The sequence below is a fragment of the Tupaia chinensis genome, unplaced genomic scaffold, assembly GCF_000334495.1.
Source record: "Tupaia chinensis unplaced genomic scaffold, TupChi_1.0 Scaffold000085_1, whole genome shotgun sequence".
NCBI classification, from domain to species: domain Eukaryota; kingdom Metazoa; phylum Chordata; class Mammalia; order Scandentia; family Tupaiidae; genus Tupaia; species Tupaia belangeri.
In genome coordinates this window covers 7,809,143-7,818,010 of record NW_006159547.1, presented here as the reverse complement: position 1 = coordinate 7,818,010, position 8,868 = coordinate 7,809,143, and the positions used below count along the sequence as shown (strand labels likewise).

Below are 8,868 nucleotides of genomic sequence, written 5' to 3'. Positions count from 1 at the left end.
AAAAAAAAAAAAAAACCTCTCAAAAAAAAAAAAAAAAGATTAGGATGTTAGTCCACATTTATATCATATTTGCATTCTATCTTTCTATTTTCTATATATGTTTCAATGAGGAATATTCCTGTTTTACAATTGCCTATAGTATTGAATATATGCTGTTCATATTTGTGGTCTCAGAACTATAGGCTATATCATTTAGGCATCTAGGTTTGTGTAATTACACTATCATGTTCACACAACAACAAAATCACTGAACAGCGCATATCTCAGGATGCATCCTGGTTGTTAGGTGGGGCGTGGCTGTGCATGATTGTTTCAGTATACTTATAGATTTATATTTTTCTTTTATTCTCACACTGCAAAAATTTTTTCTCCATTGTATAGAGTCTTACAGATAAAAACAGAGAGGAAGAAGTTAAAACAAAGTAAATCATAACTTTACTTCCTGAAGCTATCTAATACTAACATTTTGAAGTATTTCCTTCTGATCTTTTTTCTTCCTATAGATAGTAAGCTAAATCTATAAAAAGATAGACACAGATATATGCTTTTTAAAATCTGTACGATATTAGGACCAGCAGTTAGCATAATGGCTATGTCGCTGAACTCCCACGTAGTCGACCGCAGTTCTAGTCCCAGTCCTGGTGGCTTAAACTCGTGCCGGACGCTTGTGCGTGCGTACCCAAGATCCCGAGAGGAGAATGGAGGAGAGGGGATTGCGGCATGGCTATCCCCCCTGGGGGGGTGATTTCTCACTTTCTGTCTCTCTGTCTCTGTCTGTCTGGTGAGCGCATGCACCCTATAGCAAAAACCTCTCCAAAAAAAATTTGTATGATATTAAAGTACAAATTTGATTTATGTTTTATCTTAATATTATATACATAGTATTAGTTTAAATGCCTATGGGCTAATAATATACAATACATAATCTTCATGTGTCTCCATTGAAACTTTGCCATAAAGGAAGAAAGTTTCATTTTTTAGAGAAAGGCTTATTGTTTTCTACTTGTTGCTAATTTCCATTCTTTATTTAAAATATGTGCAAAGGAAGTATCAACAGTATTTACACAGGCAACAATCAGGGGATAAAATATTTATCTGTAATGCCAGTCAAAATGTAGCAATGAACTCTTTCATTTAGGTTCTAAGCCATCAAGTCTACTCTGAGGTCTTTGAAGTATCCACTTAGGCTGAAGCCATTCAGAGAAACTCAGCAAAATAAGTGGTTTGAAGCAAACTAAAATATATAAACCCCAAATCTTTCCCAGCTTTGTATAATCATAACATTCATTTACTTTTTACTAAATTTGCCTTCATAGAGGTTTGGTTAACCAAACCTGTCTCCATCATTTTTCCCCTTTTTAATCTTCTCTGTGTTTTCTGAGGCTGGAGCTAAATTTTACCAAATTTTTGAGTATCTGATAAGCCTCAAATGACTATTGAGAATTACTATGAAGGGTTTAATAATAATGTCACTCTTTACTGTGTTTAAAAGATTTAGATATTTGTTTATAAGTTAAAGTAGCAGGGTAGATGAATTAAGTTTGTCTTTATATTAAGTAATCTTTTTTTATTTTTTAAAGTTTTCCAGAAGGCATGTGCACTTCCTGGAGAGAGACAGAGAGAGAAGGAAAGTGAGAAAGCACCCCTGATCAGGCCTGATCATGCTGCAATCACTTATCCTCCACTTCTGCCTCCTTTTGAGATTTTGGGTATGCATGCACCTGCCCCTGGCATGTTTCTCAGGCCACTAGGTATGAGATAGAGTCTGCACAGTCAGCCACCTTCACCACCATGTCATGGGCTGGCCCGATCATCTTTTACTATGAAGTAAATTTTTCATGTACTATTGTATGATTTCTGACCTCAGTTTAGGGAAGAAAGTCATTGAAAATCCCTCCAAAGTGTCACTCATCATATGAAGACATATATGGTTAATGTGTCTTCACCCCCAATATTTTGATAACGACATGATTTATTTTTACCTATTGAAAAGAAATATTATTTGAACACCTACTATCTCTTCGATGCTAGTGGTACAATAGTGCTTGTCTACCTGGAGCTTATCTTTCAGAAAAATTGAGCAATACACAAATTATAAGAAAATCTTAGGTAATACTATCAAATCATGGATAAAAGTGGTCTTCAAAAACTATTCATGGGTTTCAAAATTTTTTTCAAAAATTTTTGCATCAAAATAATCTTATTCTTTAATTCCAGTTTTCCTCTTATACTTTAATTCCACTTTCCACAAACTTTTTGAAGTACCCTTGTATTATTTTATAAGACATAGGTAGAGTCTCTTTTTCAATTTGTTGACAAATAAACCTAACCTCTAAGTAGCACAGTCAATAGGATTTTGTGCCATGTTTTGATGTTCTATTGTACTCTGTCTGAGCATTGCTGTCTAAAAACAAGATTTTGAAACTGTTTGCAGAATCATTTATATATAAACTACTCAATGTTATCTTATTAATGTTAAGTTCAGTGTGATGTATTTGATATAGTTTGAAATATATTTTATACATCCATCTAAACACCATATTACAATAGAATGCATATGATAAATATAATGGATTAATTTTTTTGAACAATGGAATCAAGTTAACTTTCAACTGCAAAATATATTAACCAGCCAACTGAGTCTTTTATTTCTCCTTTCTTTTTTACTTTCTGCTGTAGGATATGTGTTTTTGCTAGACACAGAGAGAGGAAGAGAGAGAGAAGTGAGAAGTCACCTCCTGAGTGTGATGGTCATGTCACAATCCCTTCTCCTCCATTCTTTTTCTCAGGATATTGGGTGTGTACACATATGTGCGTAGTGTGATTTTTCTAAGCTTCTGGGTCCAGCACTTGAACTGCAAAGTTGGCCATGTGAGATCCAGTGCCTTAATCTCAATGCCAACAGCTGGCCCTGTTTACCCTTTTCGTTAAAAAAGATTATGGTTTGAATTTTTTTCCTGCTTGAATTCAATGTTTTATATTTTTAATGTGTCTTCAAACACTTTTATTTTCCTTCCAGGAATTTGCAGCACTGACAAAAGAATTAAATGCCTGCAGGGAACAACTTCTAGAAAAGGAAGAAGAAATTTCAGAACTTAAAGCTGAAAGAAACAACACCAGAGTAAGTAGAAACCTGCCTCTAGGAATTCATTTCGTATGTAGTTCAGTGCCTTAAATCGTGTGTGTGTGTTTAAAACATATATATATGTGTATGTGTGTGTGTGTGTGTGTATGTGTGTTTAAAACATATATATATATGTATGTGTGTGTGTGTGTGTGTGTGTGTGTGTATGTATTTTAAGCTTATGGATTTTTAAAGCAGATACCAACTCATAGTCATTACTTAAAGTAGGATATACTACAAAACTCAAAACAAAAAGGACAGGAAACATAAATTACAGGCTTGCCTTCTAAATCACTATGTAACTTTAGAAAATGGTCTTGTTTCTTCTGATCTTTATTCTTACTGACTTTAAAAGAAGGGCTAGGTTTCAATAATGGTTTTCAAACTTTTAAAAGGTTGAATTGGGGTAAAACATACCTCAAAGATGGAAACAGGCAAAAGGGGAGAGGTTTGGGAGAAGAATAAGAGTTTAAATTAAGAAGTACTATGAAGGAATGGTCTAGATTGGGTCCTCAATTCAGCCCAGCAGATCTATTTAAAAGAAAAAAAAAAGTGTCAAAAATAGAAAGCGACTGAAGAAGATTACTACCAGAGACATACCTTTTATATTTTAGAAGATCTCTAAGGATGCTTCCAGTTCTCATATTCTGATTTCATGAAACACATGGAATTTACTATATTCTACTCTTGGGAGCACATGTATTAATATTTCCAATTGTACATCACGTTGTGTAGCATTAAGTTTCAGAATTTGACCAAAGGTGCTATACATTTTAGTTTAAAAGAAAACACTAAATTTCATACAACACCCTATTATATTAATACATGAGTATAATTTCTCTACTAAAAGAAACGGGAGAGGTTAAGTAGGTGAAAAATATTTTGGGAACCAGCAGTTAGCGTAATGGCTATGTCGCTGGACTCCCACGTAGTCGACCACGGTTCGCGTCCCGGACCCGGTGGCTTAAAACTCATGCCGGGTGCGTGTGCGTGCGTGCCCAAGATCCCGAAAGGAGAATGGAGGAGAAGGGATTGCGGTGTGACCATCCCCCCTGGGGGGTGATTTCTCGCTTTCTGTCTCTATGTCTCTCTCTGTCTGTCTGGCGAGCGCACGCGCCCTACAGCGAAAATCTCTCAAAAAAAAAAGAAAATTTTAAGTGCTATAACTTTCATGAGATCATGCTGTTAAATAAGGGCTAGAGACACAGCTCCATTGTGTCTCTAATGACAGATACTATGGCATGCTTAACAGTGATATGATCAAACTCAGTCGATGACTGTATTCATCAGGGTCTTATTTTACAGTGAAGAGAATTCACGTAGCGTGCATAGAATGAATTGGTTTTCAATTGATGAGACGATGAGCCAGTGACTCAGATTGCCTCCACAGGGCATAATGAGGGCAATTTACAACAGACCATGGTATCAGGTATCAGTTGAGGTTTTGCTCTATTTCTGTCTTTTGTTTTTCCCACCCTTCAGTTTTAACTTAATACTACACACTATGTTTCCATGCAAAATTAAAGTTTATTTCTGCCATGAGATTTATTTTTACCATAATCTGATATCCTTTTTAAGAAGACTTACAGGAACATTTATTTACTTATCTATCTATTTATTGTGATTTTCAGGCTGCTGCGTCTAGGACTCAACCTGTGGTCATTCATGTGGCAATCTAGCACATTAACCAGCATGCCACCTGCTAGTCCCCTATTCCAGTATTCTATATTTTAGTACCGTAGACTGCATTCCTGGATATAAAGCAATACAATCTAACGTGTATGTAGGAGCAGGAAGATGAGAATGAGGGAAATGCAAACCTATGGGTAGCTAATTAATCCTCTTGTTTAAAAATGCACTAGACACTGTTTTATTAGCTGTGTATATATTTCTCCTTTACATAATCTTTCTTCTTAAAGCCATTTACTCTTTTTGAGAGTCATGTAAAAGAGATGTTATAATATCCCCATTTTACAGACAAGGCAAGCGAGCTCAGAAAAGGTAAATAACTTGCCAGAAGTCACATTATTAGAAAATTTATTGTTTAGCTATCAGAAAAATTAGTGTAAAGGTAAAATAAGGCAACCTAAATCTAGAGCCTAGGTCCCTAACTATGAGATCATTGACAGAATTACTAAACTTATATCAATGAAAAAATTTAAACATTTACTAGAGCTTAGAGGGAACATCACTTAAGAGACAGTCTTCAGCAGTATTGAATCATTTCTTTTTCATTGCGACTCATTTCAGAGAACTAGGAGATTTGATGACAGTATCTACATATGCATTGTACTAAAATTCTATGAAGACATTCTAAGTCCTCTCTTTTAGCTGATCTGATATACAACAAATTATTAATTATAGTTACCCTAGTGTACTAGATAACACTAAAATGTGTTCCTCTTACCTGTCTGTAGTTTTGTATTAATCAGCAATAACAATGTTTGAGGTGACGGATATGCTAATTACCCCGACTTGATCACTACAAATTACATTTCTGTACTGAAAAATCACACTGAACTCTAATAATATGTACAATTATTATATTCAGTTTTACACACACACACACACACACACACTTATATAATTTGTTAATACAAGGAAAAAAAACAACAAAAACTACAAAACTTCATGAGGTTCAGAAGTACCTGTGACCGTCAAACCTACAAAGGAGCTTTGGGTAATAAATGAAGTAATGTGAGCTACTCTTGAAACACCTATTCAGGAGTCAAACTGAGGGGAAACAAGTTTTTGGGGGGTAACAAAGATTGAAACCATTGATTTTTAACATGGAATAACAGTTACTTTGCAAATATAATAAAACTGAAAAATGTTTTCATACCTTTCTGAAAGCAGTGATACAGAAGATTTTTGTTGTTGATTATGTAAAAAAAAAAAAATCTCCCCTGTACAAAGTATTGATTATATAATAACATATTAGGTAATATAATTATATCTTATTTTCTTCCACATTCCACCCCAACCCAAGAAAATATCCAGGACTGAAAATCAGAAATGTTTTCTCTTTTCCTCCCAAATGCATAGCCAAATGTTTTTAAATATACCTTTTAAAAAATAGATTTATGTTGTCATTTTTCTTTTTACATGTTGTGCTTTTATTCTAGTGTTTGCACCCTACTTATTCATGGAAAGAAAGCAACAAGCTAAAATTCCCTTCTCACACTAACAGAAATGCGATTGGTATTTGGTTGGGAGCAAGTCTAAAGTAGAATTGAATGTTCCAGATTCCTGGATTCCAGTAAACTTGGGGCTCCCTCTACATTGAATAGTTAGCATAGGTTCATAGATTGAGATAAACAACACAGAAAGACAATTCACAAAGAGAACTCATGAGTGGATAGGGTCATTTGTGTTAATTTGAGCACTATAAAAACAACAGCTCAGCAGGACCAGCAGATGGGGTAATGGTTATGTCACTGGACTCGCATGTAGTCATCCGTGGTTAGAGTCTCAGACCTGGCAGCTTAATACTCATACCAGGTGTGTGTTCCCAAAATCCCAAGAGAATAGAGGAGAGGGGATTGCTGCTTGGCTATCCCACCAGGGGTTGATTTTTCACTTTCTGTCTCTCTATTTCTTTGGCAAGTATATGTGCCCTATCAGCAAAAAAATCTCTAAAAAAAAAAGAAAAAGAAATATCAGAATGAACCCTCCTATATAATGATATTTGAATGAATTAAAACTTTTCCCAACGTAGTAAATAGAAGTTTCAGTGGAAGTTAAATGAAGTTTGTCTAAGATATGGAGTAATAATGATAATATAATGGCTAACATTAATTAAGCAATGAAAGTTTCTAAATGGTTTTCATGTTTTGTTCTCTTTACCTGCAAGGCAATCTTATTATTTTTTAATTTATGGTGCAACTAAGGTAATAAATAACTTTCACAGGCAACATGATTCAGGACAAACACAGGGAATCCATGTATCTAAAAAAGTCATATTCTGAGTCAGTAAATGGTATGGTAGTTAAAATGCTGGATCCCAAATGACTGCCTCCAGAGTTCAAGTCCTGGACTTCAGCAGCTTGAAAAAACATACTAGGTGTGGAGCCTCCAGGTGGTGTGGTGGTTAAGGGCACTGGACTCCCACATGGCTGACCGCAATTTGAGTACTGGACTTGGAAGCTTGCTTTCTCACTTTCCCTCTCTCTCTCTCTTGCTTTTGCTTTGTCCCTCTCTGGTCAAATTAAAATAAATAAATACATGAAGTTAAATAAAGTACTTTTAGGGACCAGCAGTTAGCATAATGACTAGGTCACTGGACTCCCATGTAGTCGACCATGGTTCAAGTCCCAGACCTGGTGGCTTAAACTCACGCCGGGTGCATGTGCGTGCATGCTCAAGATCCTGAGAGGTGAATGGAGGAGAAGGGATTGAGCGTGGCCATCCCCCTGGGGGCTGATTTCTCGCTTGCTGTCTCTCTATCTCTCTCTGTCTTTCTGGAGAGCGCACACACCCTATAGCAAAAAAACTCAAAAAAAAAAAAAAAAGAATTATGGGTAAAATCTTTCATTCTTCCTAAAATGGGACAATTTAGCAGAACCTCTAAAACCTCCTTATCAAAATCATATAAAAAAACACATAAAAAACATTCAGTTCCATACCAAGAAATAGTCCCAGCTCTTTCAACTGTTCAGAAACCAGAAAGCACATCAAATCTTGTTGTTTGAGATTTTTAAATATTAATTAATAGAGTTCAATCTCCAGCCCACCCACTCTCTTTCCCAGAGGTCAGTGGGCATGAATGTTTAAACCATCCAAGCACTTCCTCTTTTGAGGGCCAGCACCATTCTAAGGCCATCTAGGAGACCCACTCTAAGTCACCATATAACCATATAACCATAAATTTAGGTGTGATCAAAAATTCTATAGTTTTAGAAACTCTGACAGAAACCAAGAGCAAAGGCCAAATACAGTACCACAGAGCCCTTAAACATTAAAAAGTCTTTAAAAATGAAAAGCTCTTAAAAATTATTGAGGACCCCAGAATTTTACAGATCAGAAATTCAATGTGTTCCCAAAATCCCAAGAGAATAGAGGAGAGGGGATTGCTGCTTGGCTATCCCACCAGGGGTTGATTTTTCACTTTCTGTCTCTCTATTTCTTTGGCAAGTATATGTGCCCTATCAGCAAAAAAATCTCTAAAAAAAAAAGAAAAAGAAATATCAGAATGAACCCTCCTATATAATGATATTTGAATGAATTAAAACTTTTCCCAACGTAGTAAATAGAAGTTTCAGTGGAAGTTAAATGAAGTTTGTCTAAGATATGGAGTAATAATGATAATATAATGGCTAACATTAATTAAGCAATGAAAGTTTCTAAATGGTTTTCATGTTTTGTTCTCTTTACCTGCAAGGCAATCTTATTATTTTTTAATTTATGGTGCAACTAAGGTAATAAATAACTTTCACAGGCAACATGATTCAGGACAAACACAGGGAATCCATGTATCTAAAAAAGTCATATTCTGAGTCAGTAAATGGTATGGTAGTTAAAATGCTGGATCCCAAATGACTGCCTCCAGAGTTCAAGTCCTGGACTTCAGCAGCTTGAAAAAACATACTAGGTGTGGAGCCTCCAGGTGGTGTGGTGGTTAAGGGCACTGGACTCCCACATGGCTGACCGCAATTTGAGTACTGGACTTGGAAGCTTGCTTTCTCACTTTCCCTCTCTCTCTCTCTTGCTTTTGCTTTGTCCCTCTCTGGTCAAATTAAAATAAA

General features: G+C 35.6%; 1 protein-coding gene across 24 annotated transcripts in view; it reads left to right on the top strand.

Moving 5' to 3' along the window:
- Window positions 1–8,868, top strand: part of PPFIA2 (PPFI scaffold protein A2) — a 533,343-nt gene that overhangs the window by 328,521 nt on the left and 195,954 nt on the right. For all 24 annotated transcript variants that reach the window (XM_027769717.1, XM_006142879.3, XM_006142880.3 and 21 more), the window contains one exon: window positions 3,020–3,121. In XM_027769717.1, the coding sequence (XP_027625518.1) occupies window positions 3,020–3,121 (102 nt within the window). The remainder of the gene's footprint in view (window positions 1–3,019; window positions 3,122–8,868) is intronic.